Below are 16,481 nucleotides of genomic sequence, written 5' to 3' on the forward strand. Positions count from 1 at the left end.
AAAAAAAAAATCTGCAAAAGAATGGCATTAAACACCCCAGCTACGATATGAGGTACTAGGAGACATTGTGACAATATGAAATGATTCTAAGATAAAATAATTTGAACCTAAATTCCATGCCCTGCCAACTTTCTTTTAAGAATTAGAGCACAATAGAGATTATTTTATTGACTACCTGTGAACCTTCAGTGGGGGAAAAAAAGATATTCAAGGACATACTCAAGCAAAATGAAATATGTATCTAAAAAGGGAATGATTTGAATTTTAAGAAACTACGGTGAGCCAAGAAATGAGAATATTTTAACTATAGTTTAATTGATTGTTAATAATTTGGCTATGAAACATAATGGAATAGTAAGAAAGCGTATTTTAAAAGACAAAAGCATAATACTAGGAAGAAGAAGATTTAGATACAATATTAACAAGCTTGATTTGATAGACATATAGGAGTTTATCCCCTATAAGTAGAGTATATACATCATTTTTAGGTGCATTTGAGCACAAATGAGTGGACTAGAATAGGATAGATAGGATAGAATAATATTTTAAATGGTTGAAACCATCAAGTTATATTCTCTGAACTCAAGGCAATAAAACTAGAAAATAAAAATATAGTCCTCTGTAAAATCTTGTCTTCTCAGAATTTTTAAATCCCCATTATTAGTTTATATACAAAAAAAATTAACCAATTTTAAGTGTACACATTTTGTTACCTGCATATAGTCATAGTAACCACCACCATAATCATGATATGGAATATATCTCTCATCCCTAAAGGTTTTCCAGTGCCCCTTTACAGTCAATCCTCTCTTCCCACTCTTGGCCCCTAGCGCCCACTGATCACTTTATGTAACTGTTATTTTGCTTTTCCTAGAATTTCATTAAAGAGAGTCACACTATATGTTGTCCTTTGTGTGTGCCTTCTTGCACTCAGCTTGAGGCTTTTGAGATTTTTGTTGTTTCTTGTGTTAGTAGTTTGTTTCATTTGGTTGCTGTGTAGTATTCCATTGCATGGGTATACGTTTTTTAATCCATTCATCATTTTGATGCTACATTTGGATTTCTTTTCTTTTGGGCTCAGAACAATTGCATAATAGTCTTTGGATGGATGTGTGATTTTCTTTTACTTGGGTAAATAACTAGATGTGGGATTTCTGGGTCATTTGGCAAGTGTATTTGTCTAACCTAAAGTCACAAACATTCCTCTCGTGCTTTCTTCTAGAATGTTCATAGTTTCAGTTGGGGAAACTTTAGGGAAACTTCCAAACTATTTTTCTAAAATGGTTGTAACATTTTGCCTTTCCAGCTGCAGCTTATGAGAGGGTAAATTGTTTTACATCTGGCCAATAATTCATATTGTCAGTCTTATTAGATATTCTAGTGGGTGTGTAGTGGTATCTCACTATGATTTAATGTAATTTTGATGAAGTGTCTGTTCAGATCTTTTGTCCATATTTTTGTCAGGTTGTTTCTCTGACTTGTAGGAATTTTTTTATATATTCTGGATGTAAGTCCTTTATTAGCTATATGTTTTGTAATATGATCCTTCAGCCTATGGCTTAGCTTTTCCCTTTCCTAACAGTGTGTTTTGGAGAGCAAACATTTTTAACTTTACTGAAGCAGTTTATCAGTTTTTTCTATGATGCTTTGTGCTTTTTGTGTCCATCTAAGGAATCATTGTCTAACCTAAAATCACAAACATTTTCTCTTATGCTTTCTTCTAGAATTTTCATAGCTTTAGTTCTTACATGATCCATTTCCAGTCGATAATTATTTTATATTATGTGAAGAAAAACCATGGTTCTTTTTTTCCCCAAACCGAGATCCAACTACTCCAGTATTATCTGGTGAAAGAGTATCTTTGCTTCATTAAATTATGTGGCACCTTTCTAGCAAATCACTTGACAATATAAATGAGGGTCTTCATTCAGTTCCGTTGATTAATATGTCCTTTTGCCAGTACCTCATGATCTTGATTACTATAGTTTTATTCTGTGTTTCATTATCAGGTAGTGTTAAGTCCTCCAACTTTGTTCTTTTTCAAAATGATTTTTAATGTTAAAGGGTTTTTTTGCACTTCCATATAAATTTTAGAATCAATTTGTCAACATCTATGAAAGGTATATTGATTGGGCTTTTGATTTAAATTGTATTGAATTTACAGATCAATTAGGGAAGAATTGTTATTTTAATGGTGTTGAATCTCTTGCTCCATAATGTGAAATATCTCTTCATTTATTTTTTATCTAATTTTTCTCAGCAATTTTTTATAGTTTTCGATGTACAGATTTTGCACATAATTTTCTAAATTTATCCATAAGTATAAATGTAAATGTATTTGTATTTTAATTCTCAATTCTTTTGTTTCCAGTATGCAGAAATAATATTTCTTTATATTGCCCTCGCTGGCCTTGCTAAACTTATTTATTTTAATAGCTTTTTCTAGATTCATGAGGATGTTCTCTATAAACAATTATGGCATCTGCAAATAAGATGGTTTTATTTCTTCCTTTTTAATGTGAATGTCTTCTATTTCTGCCTTATTTCACTGGCTGGACCCTCTAGTACACCACAGAATAGAACTGGTGAGAGCAGACATCTTAGCCATATTCCCTAGTCTTAGGAAGAAAGTGTTCAGTCTTTCATCATTAAGTATAGTATTAACTAGCATTTTACAGGTGTCTCTACAAATAGAAGTCTCCTTCTATTCCTAGTTTGCTGATAGCTTTATCCTGAATGGGTACTGACTTTTGTCAAATGATTGTTTTGTACCTATCAATATGGTTTTTCTATTTTAGTATTTTGATATAGTGATTTACCTTAAGATTTTCAAGGGTTAAGCCAAACTGGACTTCCCAGGAAAAATCCCACTTGTTTACTATGTTGCTGAGTTTGGTTTGCTAAAATGCTATCAAGGATAATTGTGTCTATGTTCATGAAGATACTTGTCTGTAGTTATAATATCTTTTTCTATTTCTAGGATCAGGATATTGCTGTCCCCATATAATGAGTTGAGAAATGTTCTGACCTCTTCTGTTATCTGGAAAGGCTTATGTAGAATTGGTATCATTTCTTTCCGAAATGGGCTGGAGTTTTCTTTGTGAGAAAGTTTTTAATTATGACTTCAATTTATTTAGTGGATATAAGACTATTCCGGTTATCTATTTTTTTTTCCTTAGTTTTAGTATAATGGTTCTTGTCTTTCAAGTAATTTGTTCATTTTATCTAAGTTGTCACATTTATGGGGATAAAAATTGTTTATAATACTCCCTTATTATTTTAATTTTATAGTATCTGTACAGATGTGCCCACTTCCATTTTTGATGTTGATAATTAATATTTTTATTTTCTTTCCTGATTAGTCTTGTCAGGATGTTGGTTTCATTGGTTTTTCTGTAGTGTTTCCATTTTTTTATATTTCATTGTTTTCTACTCTTATATTTATTATTTTATTTATCATTTTGTGTTTGATTCTCTCTCTCTCTCTTTTTTTTTTTTTTTTGGTCCTAAGTTGAATCTCAGACTTTTGTATTAAGGTGATACTTCTATTTGCATAAAACATTTTATGCTATAAATTTCTTTATAACCTCTGCTCTGGCTGTGTCCTACAAATTTTGATATGCTGTTTTCATTTTCATTCTGTCAAAATAATTTTTAATACCACTTGCTGGCTTTTTTTTTTTTTTTTGTTTTTTTTTTTTTTTTTTTTTTTTTTTGCCTGTGTGTAATTTAGAAAAGTATTATTTAACTTCCAAATATTAGGTGATTTTCCAGATATCTATGATTGAATTCTAGTTTAATTTTATTCTTGTTGAAAAACATACTTTGTATGATTTCAGTCTTCTTGGATTTAATGGTGAATGTTTGGTGTATACTTGAAAAAAATGTGCATTTTGCTGTTGTTGGATGGAGTATTAATGGATAGAGTAAATGTCAATGAGGTCAAATTGGTTGATAATATTGTTCAAGTCCATTATATCCTTATTTTCTCCTTGCTTGTTTAATCAATTACTGATAAAGCAGTATTGTTTCTCTAACTCTCTAACTCTGTTTGTGGATTTGCCTATTTCTCCTCTTATTTCTCTTAGACTTGTTTAAGATATATCAAAGGATTATGTCCTCTCAATGATTTGACCCTTTATTAATGAAATATCCCCTTTCTCCTGATAATATTTCTTGATTTGAAATCTTCTTTGATATTAATATAGCTAGTACAACTTTCTTTTGGTTAGTGTTTACATGGCCTAATTTTTCATGTTCTTTATAACCTTTATCATGATATTTGAAGTGGGTTTCCTGTAGACAGCATATATAGTTGAGTTTAGCTTTGTTATGCTATCTGACAATTTCTGTCCTTCCAATTGAAGTTATTAGATATAGACATTTAATGTAATTATCAATATGGTAGAGTTCACAACTACCTTTTTTATTTAGTCCATCTGTACATTTTTTTTCCTGCCTTTTTTTGGATTGAGTATTTTATGGTTCCATTTTATCTTCAATAATAGCTTATTACATATACCTATTAGTTCTTTTAGTGGTTACTCTATTCTTTATAATATACATCTTTATATTATTTTATCTAATATTTATTGTTTTCTTTCTTCTGATCACTTTTCTTTTAATTTGTCATTATTTTCTGGTTTCTTAGAGTAGAAGCTAAAGTTATTGACTTGAGATTTTTCTTCTTGTGTAATACAGGCATTTTTTAGTGCTATAAATTTCCCTCTAAGTGCTGCTTTAGCTGCATTTCACAAATTTTAATATGTTATGTTTTCATTTCTTTTAGTTCAGAATACTTTCTTTCTTTTTTTTTTTAAACACCTACAGCACCTGGTATTCCTAGGTAGTCTCCCATCCGAGTACTAACCAGGTCCAACCCTGCTTAGCTTCTGAGATCAGACAAGATTGGGCACATTCAGGGTGGCATGGCTGTAGACTCAGAATACTTTCTAATTTCTCTTTTGATTTCTTCTCTTATCCATGGGTTATTTAGAAATATGTTATTTAGTTCTCAAATATTTGGAGATTTTCCAGACACCTTTTTGTTATTGATTTCTAATTCATTTCCACTGTAGCCAGAAAATATACTTTGAAACTTCTCAAATTTAATTGAGACTTGTTTTATGGCCCAGAAATGATCTATCTTGTTCAGTGTTCTGGGTACCCTTGAAAAGAATGTATACTCTGCTGCTGTTTGGTGGAGTGTTTTTTTAATGCTAACATAGTTAGCCCAAATTAGTTGATAGTGTTGTTCAAGTATTCAAATTTTTGGCAATAACTTGTTTATCCTCACAATTCTGTCAATTTTTGCTTTATATATTTTGAAGGTATGCTATCGGTTGCTTAAATATTTAGAATTGTTATGTGCTTTTGATGAATTGACCTCTTTATCATAAAGAAATGACCTTCTTCCTGGTAATATTCATTGCTCTGATATATACTTTATCTTATATTAATTTAGCCACACCAGATTCCTTTTTATTAGTGTTAGTATGACATATCATTTTTTATTCTTCTACTTTTAATCTACTTATAGTTTTATATTTAAGTAAATTCCTTGTAGAGAGCATAAAATTGGATCTTGCTATTTTATTGAATCTTTGTCTTTTATTTGGATGTTTATATCATTTACATTTGATGCAATTATTGGAATAGTTAGGTTTAAATTTAACATCTTACTATTTTTTTTTCTTTCTTTCAGATTTGTCTTTTCTGATCCTATTCCCTTTCTCTTTTTTCTGTCTTCTCTGGATTAATTTAACATTTTAAAGCATTCATTTTATCTCCTTTTTTGGTTTATTAGCTATAAATCCTTTTATTATCTTAGTCATTTCTCTTAGGTTTATAGTCTACATCTTTATATGTACAACCTAACTTAAAGTTATATTATACTACTTGTACTCTATAAAGTACAAGAACCTTACAACAGTTCTAGCTTCATATATTCCCAATGAATAACCTCAATAAAATGAGAATTTCTCTTTCTCAGTAGTGATTTTTCAGTCTCAGAGAGGATTGTAAGTGGCCCTGTTTGGGTTACATACTTATCCCTGAACAGACAACAGTATACTGGGGCAGAATATTTTGGAAAGCCTGACTTCCTGCTGCAGCCCTAATAGAACTTCATAGAATTGGGAAAGAGCTCACCAGAGGAACCTAGGAAGAGAAATGCAAAAGTGTACTAGTTAGACAAAAACTAGAGCTATCATAGACCACTACAGGCAAACATATTACAGAAAGAGTTTACAGATTGGAAGGTAGAGAATTTGCACATGCTTGCTAAAATTTTCCAATATATCTTGCCAGTAATACCGAATTTGGCCACACAAAGCGGGAGCAAATGAAGCATTTCTCTGTATGACATTTTAGTTTCCCTCGTACCCCTCAAGGCACTCAGCCACCAGTGACACTTCTACTGTCTGATTCTTGTCAAGCTGAAAAAGAAGCTAAATGCTCCACTCTCCTTTTATATTTGACTTTTATCGGCATTCTGAAAAAAATTTTGCTAACAGTATAAGCACTCTGTATAAGGCAGAGTTTCTCAACCTCAGTGCTGTTGACATTTTGGACTGGCTAATTCTTTGTAGTGAGGGGTTGCCCTGTGCGTTGTAGATTGTTTAGCAGCATCTACTCACTAGATGTCAGTGACACAACCACCTGCCCAGTTGTGAAAATCAAAAATTTCTCCAGGTAGTGGCAAATGTCCCCTGGGGGAGCAAAATTGCATCTGGTTGAGGGAATATTTACAAACATCAGGATCTACAGCTTCTTGACCTCAAATTAGCATCAGGAGATGGGGAGAAAGCAGAGTTAGCATTAGGTGCCATCAACTCCTGTTTCATAGCCCATCAAGCCTATCTTTCCATGTCTGTTGTTCACTACTGCAGAAACAATCCCAGTACCTGGGAAAGAGCGCTGCTCGGCAACCACAACCACAAGAAATGTTAAAAGAATTAAGTGAGTGGGTGGATGGGTTAATGAATGGATGGAAGGAAGGATGGATGGATGAAAAGAAAAATGTGGATGTTTATCCACAGTGTTACTCTGGGAAAAGTAGTGACATTGGTGGTATGTACTTAAGAAAAAAGAGAGATTTTACTGTTTTACTTAAAAATTTCTGTATTTGAATTTTATCATTTTTACTTGTATAACTTAGAAATTTTTGAATGATTTCTTTTTAAAGCACTTGGAGATCAAAGCAAGCATTTTCTCTTTGATAACCATTTCTTTCATTTGCCAGGGGTTGTTCTTTTTTAAGTACAAATGTGGACTTTAGTCCTAGTTCACTTTCTGAATATATTACCACCTCTGAAGCTTGATTTCTTTTTTCCTTTTAACTCATGAGAAAACAGCCATATAATATAAATATTTGTGAATGGAGTTTGTGTTGGAAAAAATGTACTTAACACAAAAGTAACCTGACACATCACGTTCCACTCTGCATTGGCCTTGAAGGCAGGGACTGGAGAGCATGCATTGTTACATCTTGAACCCTACAGAGGTTGTGTGGTATGGGCCCTCAGGAATTATATGCTGAAAAGGTTGATGATGATGAAGCTTCACAGGCATGATCTGGTTACTCCTGTTTTACTTTGTCAAACCAAGATTTTCTGGGCAGGATGAGAGGAGTGGAGGAGTGAGCTAGGTGCAGTTAAGCCCTCCAAAAGAAGAACAGGTGTCAGGGCCTTTCTGCTTAAGGCAAAGGAGTAGGCCAGGGAGTAAGGAAGGAAAACAATAATTTGTGGGGCTAGCTGTTGCTTCTCTCTCCTGTGGCACCAACGAGAAGCTGGGTCAGAATGTCCTTCGGTGAGAGCAGAAATTCCTCTTGCAGTAGGGGACCCAGCACAAAGCAGTCCAGCACCTGTCCCATGTGACCGCCCCCTACTCCTTAGAATTCTCATCTCTCCCCCTCACCTCCACCCCAGAGAAAAAGGCCCAGCCACCTGGGTCTCTTGAAGTCAGGGTTCCAGGAACTGGAGAGCCTGGCTTGTGAGGTGAGGTCATTTATTTGCATGAGGCATGTGATACACAAAGATATAAAACAATCCATCTGCCTTAGTGACCAAACAGATTCCCTTCACCTCATCCTCCAGCAGAAGCTGTCAAGGCAGGGAGGTTGGGCGAGGTGACCTTCCAGCTGAATCTGTGCTTCTAAAAATAGAAGCATCCTTGGAGAATTGAGAAGGAGAGGGGAGACTGGATGTTGAGGGCAAAAACTGGACTCCCCAGAGCATTGTCACTATGAAACTGTATTAATTAGACACAGGCACCCAGCTCAGTAACCTAAGGTATCACTGAAATCGAAACTAAATGAACTGGCTTCTTTTTTTTCTTTTTTCCGGTTACACTCTCCCCGGGCTAAAAAGAAGAAAGACAATCATATCTTCTGACCTATTTGAATGGCTGCATACTGCCTAAGGAGCTGTCTTCCCCAGCAGAGGGCAATGGAGGCTCCTTAGAGATATACCAAGAGGAGGCAAACACTACAGCAAAGTGGAAGCCCCCAGGGGGTGCAGTAGGGGCCTGAGGGTTCTGGGTCCCACCTGTCTCTCCCTGCGTGGAGACTGCAAAGGGGCTCTGTCTGAGGCTGGGTGTGTCCAGGGCTGTGGATCTGTAGGGTCACCAAGTGCCACTCTTGGGCTTTTGAGGGTCCTTGTTCAGAGCCGTGTAGGGACTGATGAGGTGTTTCCAGGGTCCAGTGGAACTGTTTGCTGGTCTGCATAGGTTGTGCGTGACCAGGCTGTGTGCAGTGCCCTGGTGGGTGGAGGTGTGTGCGTGCGTGCGTGTGTGTGTGTGTGTGTGTGTGTGTTTTGGGGTGGGGGGTGTTTGCAGGAGTTTACAGAGATACTGTGGCAAACTTGGGACTGTAGGGGAGTATGTGGGGGTGTGGGGCAGGGATGCATATGGACAGTGACTATTTGGAGGACTTTGTGGGCCCATGTGGAGCCTGTGGGGAAAGCTGTGGGAGAGGCTCTGTGTAGAAAACAAGGTGAGAGAGTCTCCAAGGGGCTGTATGGGGAGCTGTTTGAGAGACTGCACAAGGCTGCATGGGCTGTGTGCAGAGCATGTGCATGTCCAGGGCTGTATGGGGGACTACACAGTACTGAGGGACACCTCTTTGTGTAGCTTTGTCTTGTGGGCTCTGTGAGGATCGTGGTGGGGATATGAATGGAGACACATGGGTGACTCCATGGGGAGTCTTCTGCTCTAGGGGCTGTGTTCCGGGCCACAGGACCTGCAAGTAGCTAGATAGAAGGCGGCAGAGGCCCTGGATGGCCTCCACAGCTTCACCATCCAAAGATGCACTGTGATTCCTTAGGATGCGGGACCCCAGAAGCGCAGGCATTTATTCTTCTCATGTGACTGATGGAAGGAAAGAGGCACCAGGGATTCCCGAGATGAGCCAAAGGAGCAGTACCAAGCCTTCCAGTGCTGCCCGGCAGCTGATGCTTTTGCACACCAGGCTGGAGACACTTTATAATGCTTCTGTTTGTGCTTTCTCAACAGGACAACGTGGATCTTGGAGAGCTGATGTTTTCCCTCTGCTACCTTCCAACAGCTGGCAGGCTGACCATTACCGTGATAAAAGCAAGGAATCTAAAGGCAATGGACATAACAGGAGCATCAGGTGAGACATTCTCTAATTCATACTTCCTCGTATGTTCTATGGTATGTAGTACCTTATGAAGTTTCTAGTAGCATAATAAAACACATGAACTCTGGAACCAGACTTCCTAGGTTTGATCTCTGTCCTAATACCTATGTGACCTTGGGCAAGTCACTTAACCTCTCTGGGCTTCGATTTGCCATCTGTCAAATGAGAGTAATAATAATTGGCTCATTGGGTTGTTATAAGGTTAAATGAATTAATAAATAGAAAGCCATAAGAATAATGCCTGGTACATATTAAATGCTACATAGTATTAGCTGCCATTATTATTATTATTTTCCTCTCTTAGGTCTTCTTCACCATAATTGTGAACCGGACCTACAGTTCACATGTGCCGAGATAGCTTATCTAATTGGATCTTTTCTCAGATGTAAGCAGTTACTATCTCGGGCTCATTAAAGATTGAAGATTACTACATCCTTATAAAAGGCTCATCAGTGAACTAAGCAGTTTTGTTTTTCCAGTGAATTGAGCATGTACCTTAAATTCTAAACCCTAAAAAAAAAAAAGTCCCAATATGCAGTTTCTAACATACAAGTTCACAAGCAACTTCTGCTGAGGCTGTTGAAATAGGGTCATAAAATACCCAGTCCACTATCTGTTGTCACTGAAATCAAAGGACATCAGCTGCAGTATGTTCTGCTTTCTCTACTCCAGTGTTTTTCTAAGCAGAAAAAAAGATGCTCCATCTGGCCCTCTAAGTCCCTCCTAGACAGTGTGGGAGTTGGCAATGCATGGTTATGCAGGTGACGAGAGAAGGAGCATTCCCCACTGAGCAGTAGGATAGTGAGATGGAACCAGGAAGGTCCCACCTGAAGCAGAGACCAGCCTGTCACCTGTCAGCCCAGCATTGCACCACAGGCAAGCCTGTGTCCTTTCTCTCTCTGATGTGCTGAGCTGCTTCCTGCTTTGCAACCCATCCACAGGCAGCTCTGGGGCTTGAGGCCCCTGCACTTATGGAAGTCCACCCCCTAAAATTCTCCCTTTCCTCTAGGAATTCAGCTTCTCTATTTCCTAAAGACCTGATGTTTAGGAAGAGATTGTCTGGGATGGTGCAGAGTCGGAGCCTACAACCTGTTTGCTCACGCCTTGGAAGTGCCTTTGCATTTCTCTTCCCATCACAGCCAGGCCGGTTGTGAATTCTAGCTGGAACGTTTTCTAATTTGGTAACAGATGTTTTCACACTATTTTTAAATTCCACATATTTTGAGGAGACAGTGTCCTGTACATTTTCGTGAATGAATGACTTAATTATCCTAACTCTAGTCTCTGCCCAGGCATCATATTAATTAAAATCCTCAAACTCCAGCCCACAGGCACATAAAGGAGTGCTATATACATAGTCCATGAAACTCCACAATGATAAAACTGCCGACCTAAATCTACATCTAATCTCATAGCACCCCTGCTTCTCATGGTCTGTACAGATCCGTACGTGAAAGTCTCGCTGATGTGTGATGGCAGACGGCTGAAGAAGAGGAAAACATCCACCAAGAGGAACACCCTGAATCCTGTTTACAATGAAGCCATAGTCTTTGACGTCCCTCCCGAGAACATTGACCAAATCCACTTGTCCATAGCAGTCATGGACTATGACCGGTGAGATACCTGGAGCTCTTTCTCAGTACAAGTCTTCTGTGCCCAGGGAGGGCAGAGGGGGAGTGCAGCCATAGAGTCTTAGCTGGCATCTGGGCCACAGGAAATGACTCGGATGAGCAGCACATGGAAAATTGATTGACAGGGAGTCTAAAAACCATGATGTAGAGTTGGGTTAGCAAAGTGCCTCTTGGCTCTCCCATTCTTTTCTCCCCCTTTTTTATGTCTTTCTCTTTCTCCATTCTCCCCTGCCCCCATCTTGTCCCCTCTCCACTCCTGCACACGCCCTAGAATCTCAGGTTGGAGAACTGTGGCCCCACCGGTCATAATCATCTCTTATGCAATCCCGACTGGCCTTTATGGAAAGATTCCAGTCAAAACAACAGAGTGATTACTTTAGCCAGACCATCAACATTTTTAAATATGTAACTTTGTTATTTTTTTTCCTTTTCCCAATGTGTTTAATAAAGATCATTTCCATCCACTTAAGTCTGAAAGCAAACACAGAAATGTTCTCTTGAAAATGCTAGAATCAGTATGGATGACAGGGTACATTAAAATGTATAAGATGCTCGACTTTCTAATTAATACAGCGCAGAAGAGATATTTATAGCCTACATTTTAGCCAATTGTGTATTTAAAGGACAGATTTGAAAAACAGTCACTTTAATATGCAAAGGAAGTACCAACAGGGAATTATACATGTTAAACCAGTCATTAGACTGAAATGAAAAGTCTCTTTTTAATTGGAAACCTCCCACGTGGTCTGGGCACAATTACGAAAAAAATCATTCTGCTCCTAATATAATCTCACAAATATTACTTGTAGCTAAAAATTTTCTCACATACCCCTGAAATATCAGCAAGGAAGCTCCAGTGCCCTGAACACTCTTTCCAGCAGTTGCCTGGGTGGGGCAAAACCATCTTCCAACCCAGGGAGCACATGGGTTGAGTCAGCTGCCCACAGGCGTGACAGTCCACCCTGGGCAGTAGACTCCTCCTGTCTCTTCTGGATGACACACAGCACCAGTAGTGTCAAGGCCACAGGAGGGGACATTGCCCACCAACCATGGAGAGCTAGGCCAGCATTTTTAAGCTATTGCCAAGTTTCCCGCATCGACAAATCTGATTATGTGAGCTCTGCTTCAGTTCAATTCTCGGTAAACTCATGAATCTGGCCTGGAAAAATCCATGGCAGAATTCATGGGGCTTCTGCATGCAACTGATTTTAATGAGCGTAAACTCCAGTCTACTTCCCCACCTTATCTCTTCCCTACTCCCTATATACAAATAGGAGAGAAATCACTCTTCTTTGCAGGAAGGAAAAAGAAAGAAAGTCTGTGAGTTTGGATCCCAAAGAATTAAAGGATGGACCATGTCATTCTAGTTATGCAAAGAATTTCTCACCAAAATCTGCTAAGGAAAAAAAGAGAGGGGTGAGCAAGGCAAGGATCAACCCAGGGAATGTTTCAGAAATATTAACCCTCAGTTAAAGGAGCTAGGTATCTTTCTACAGTAGGGAAATCAAGTTGAATCAAAGAAGCAAAGCTGGATTTGGAAGGCAGGAGGGAAGAGCATGAGAAAACATGTTCTCTAAAGGGGGGAAGCCAGACCTGGGGGCCTCTTCCACTCTTCCCCCTTTGTGAGCTCAAGACAATGGCTGCCAGATACAGAGCTGCCTCTTATCCATACTTGGTTGCCTCTTGCAGAAATTTGAGCAGCCGTTATTGCAATAAACTTTCAGGTGCCCCCTTTTTATTATATGGATTTGGAGGCCTGGAGATCATCCTCCTTCCAGAACCAGAGGTGACATTCTTAGCATGCATAAAGAAACTCTGAACCTAGGGTTTTTTGAGAACAAGCTAAGCCATGCCATGTGATGTTTTCACACTATGAAAGCCTAGATCTGTGAGGGGCAGATTCTGCTCTTCTTCTCTGTGCCAGCAAGTACAAAATTGGACTCCAAATCCTATTGGCTGTTACACTTGGCCTGTAGTTTTAAATTAGGGAATGAAAAGAACCACCCCTTTCCCTAATTCCTCTATTAGTTTGAGTAACTGTTGCTCTTACAGACCAAAATTTTAAGAAAAAACTATTGTGGGCCATTTTCACAGTGTAGGTCACAATGAGATCATCGGTGTGTGTCAAGTAGGCAACGAAGCTGAGAGGCTTGGCAGAGACCACTGGAGTGAAATGTTGTCGTATCCTCGGAAGCCCATCGCACACTGGCATTCTCTGGTGGAGGTAAGACCCGACGACCACTCCCTGCGCCATTTTATGGAAGAATAAATGCTCGATTGTTGAATGCAGGGGCCGCCAAAATGTGAATATGCCAGGGTCTGCAGCTCCTGGTTGCATTTCCTGGGGCTGTTAGGAATTGCATTCAATCTGAGGTTGAGTCTATGATGCCCACCAGCCTGGTGGGTTTTGAGCAGTGATCAGGGACCATCCTTCACGTTGATTATCTTTAAGAAAGATCGGGAGTCTCTGATTCTGTGTTATGGCTTCGGGTTAACATTTGAAGGACATCTGCAAGATCTGAGTGAGTGTGGCATTTCAGGCCATCATGCAGTGACTTATGCTTGGTGTCAGAAAGAACTCGAGACTGGGAGAGAAGAGGCCTGGATTCTAGGACTGATTCTAGCATTAACTTGTAATTCCAGGCAATCTGGTTAGTATCAGATTCAACTACATATGCTAAAACTCCAAAAAACAACAGACCACAAAACAATAAGTGAAATGGAAATTTATTTGTCTTACATACAAAAGGTCCAAAAGAAGATAATCTAGGGTGTTGCAGTGGTTCCATGATCAACAGAGAAACCTAGACGTCTTCTCTTTCTGTTTCACTGACCTACTGTGGCTTTTTTTTAGGGGATGGGGGGTGGGTGGGCGGAGTCATCACCTCATTGTACAATAAGGTTGCTAAGCTGTAGCCATCGCATATCTTATAAGCCATAGAAAGGTGGCTAAAACTCACACATTCGTTTTTCAAGGATTTTCCTTAATGTCTCATGCAACACTGGTACTTAAAACTAACTTAGTCTCAAGTCACAGGGTCATGTGTGGGAAATGTATTCTTTTTGTCAGATAGAAATGTGCCCAACTAAAACCTAGGGTTTTGTTTATAAAGAAAAAGAGGAGAGTGGATATCTGGGGGCAATGGGTCATTATTCTGCGTCTGACACCCCCATTCATTCACTTACTCTCCCGTCATTTGCTTCTCATGTATTCCTCCCTCATTCATCTTTGCTCATTGACTCACTCTCTTATCTATTTACTAATTCTCTCCAAAATAAATCGCATTCACTAGGTAACATTTCTGAGGGTCAAATGCCATATTAGCTATGGAAAATAGATGTGAATAAGAAACCACCCCTTCCCTTGAAACGCTTACACACCATAAGAGAGACAAAATGTGGCATGTAAACTTGTCATTAACAAGCACGTTCATAAGCATTATCATCCGCATCCAGTGCTGCAGAGCACAAAGGAGGGCAGTGTTTGTTGCGCTTATGTGAGATTGTCCACGAAGCATTTCTCCCTCCTGCGCTTGATAAGTGAAGAGAACTGAGCTGCTGGGATCAGGGACACCAGGGAGCATGGGTTCCAGTCAAACGACTTTCCTCTTACTCTCCCAGTGCAGACAGCTCTGCCCTGCTGCAAATCCATCCTGAGGCCACGACCTGAATCTTGCCCAGTGTGGCTTCTGCTGCCATTAACAGTCAGGTGAGTCTGGTTGAAGTAAACGTGCAAGACAGCTGTAGAGAGGCAGAGAGGCCCCACATCTGCCCTGGGGACAAAAGGACAGTCTTCCTTTATTGGAGATTGTGCCAGAGGGAGAAGAGCAAGACAGGCTTTAGGACTGATTCTAAGCTTCAGGGTATTCAGGGAGAGCCTAGGGCCCCAAGTTTGTAGGTCCCTGAGGACACCTCTGCCCCTGGGCCATTGAAGCCAAGACTCTTTCTTTCTTGGACTCAAAATTATTCCCTAAGGGAGACCCATAGGCCCTATAACCACCTGAGAAGTAGCTGGAGGACCGATGCTGACTGAACTGTACCTCATTGCTTCTGCTTCTGGTGCAATTCTCAAAGGAATCTGTGGGCTCATTAAATTGCCTGAGCCTGTCACTAGCAGTGGCAGTTAGAGTGTCGTAATAGACTTTTTGCACCTTTATAAGTCACTGCTGACTTTCTTATTTATAATCAAGAGTGTCAAAGCTCTATGCTTCTCAAGACACAGGAAATGAGAAAGGATAAGGATTAGGGATATGGCATGGGGCTGAGGTGGGAGCCGTGATTCGGTGTACAAGCAGCTCTTTCTCCCTAACCTTGCCGGAGAGGTGCATTGTACACTGGATGGTGCAGGACACACTGGATCCTAGGCGACAGCACATGCACATGACACTGGAAGTATAGACAGTGGGCCTTGAAGGCTTCCTTCGTTGCCAAGGAAAAGATGCTATATGACTTTGGTCACCTGGGAGATATTCCTTGAACCCTGAGCGCTTGGCTTTTTGAAAATCTGTGTTTGACAGTTATATAAGTGAGAAATAAATGTTTTTAGGGTTTTAGCCACTGAAACTGGGAGACTTTAGTTACAGCAGCTAGAATTACTTTGGCAAATACAGTGGTCATTTCTTAACTGTTGCAGCGGAACTTAGGAAATGAAATGCCTGTGCCCCTTCCATGAAGGGCAAACCTAGGGAGGTCATGCCTGCCCTGTGCCTTCCTGTCTCTTTGAAATAAGTGCACAGGACTCCATATCCATTCTAAGAGGGGAAGCAGTACTTTCCCTTTTAAAAATAAATGTGCCACTATCAGAATTGGGGCACTGGTACCAGATGAGATGAAAAGCAGTATTGGAGAGGCCGCTGCACTTTGCTAACAGCTGTGAGGATGGAGGAGGCTGTAGGCGGAAAGGTTAGAAGCACTCACTTTGGAGTTCAATGGACTTAGATTCAGGTCTCTGTGCTGGCACTCACAAGCTGTTCTTCCTTTTCTCATCTGTAAAGTGGCCATAACAGCACCTATCTCACAAAGGTAGTGGTGAGAAGTAAACAATCTAATATATGTGAAGTGCAGTGGCAGGCACATAGTAAATGCTCAGTAAAGTTCTCAGTAATAATTATTATTATGTATGTATGTCCCACATTCTGAGTAACTGCTGTGTGTCCTCGTGTGACTGTCGTGGAAGATAAAAGGAAGGTTGG

The 16,481-nt window shown here is 39.5% G+C and overlaps 1 protein-coding gene and 1 pseudogene across 1 annotated transcript in view; one reads left to right on the forward strand and one right to left on the reverse strand.

Annotated features, from left to right (window-relative positions):
* Positions 1-16,481, forward strand: part of SYT9 (synaptotagmin 9) — a 165,738-nt gene that overhangs the window by 105,041 nt on the left and 44,216 nt on the right. Inside the window, exons 4-6 of the mRNA XM_011383492.2 lie at positions 9,511-9,631; positions 11,101-11,272; positions 13,384-13,513. Coding sequence (XP_011381794.1) covers positions 9,511-9,631; positions 11,101-11,272; positions 13,384-13,513 — 423 coding nt within the window. The remainder of the gene's footprint in view (positions 1-9,510; positions 9,632-11,100; positions 11,273-13,383; positions 13,514-16,481) is intronic.
* On the reverse strand, positions 4,822-4,940 carry LOC111733100 (annotated as a pseudogene).

The sequence above is a fragment of the Pteropus vampyrus genome, unplaced genomic scaffold (assembly GCF_000151845.1).
Source record: "Pteropus vampyrus isolate Shadow unplaced genomic scaffold, Pvam_2.0 Scaffold522, whole genome shotgun sequence".
NCBI classification, from domain to species: domain Eukaryota; kingdom Metazoa; phylum Chordata; class Mammalia; order Chiroptera; family Pteropodidae; genus Pteropus; species Pteropus vampyrus.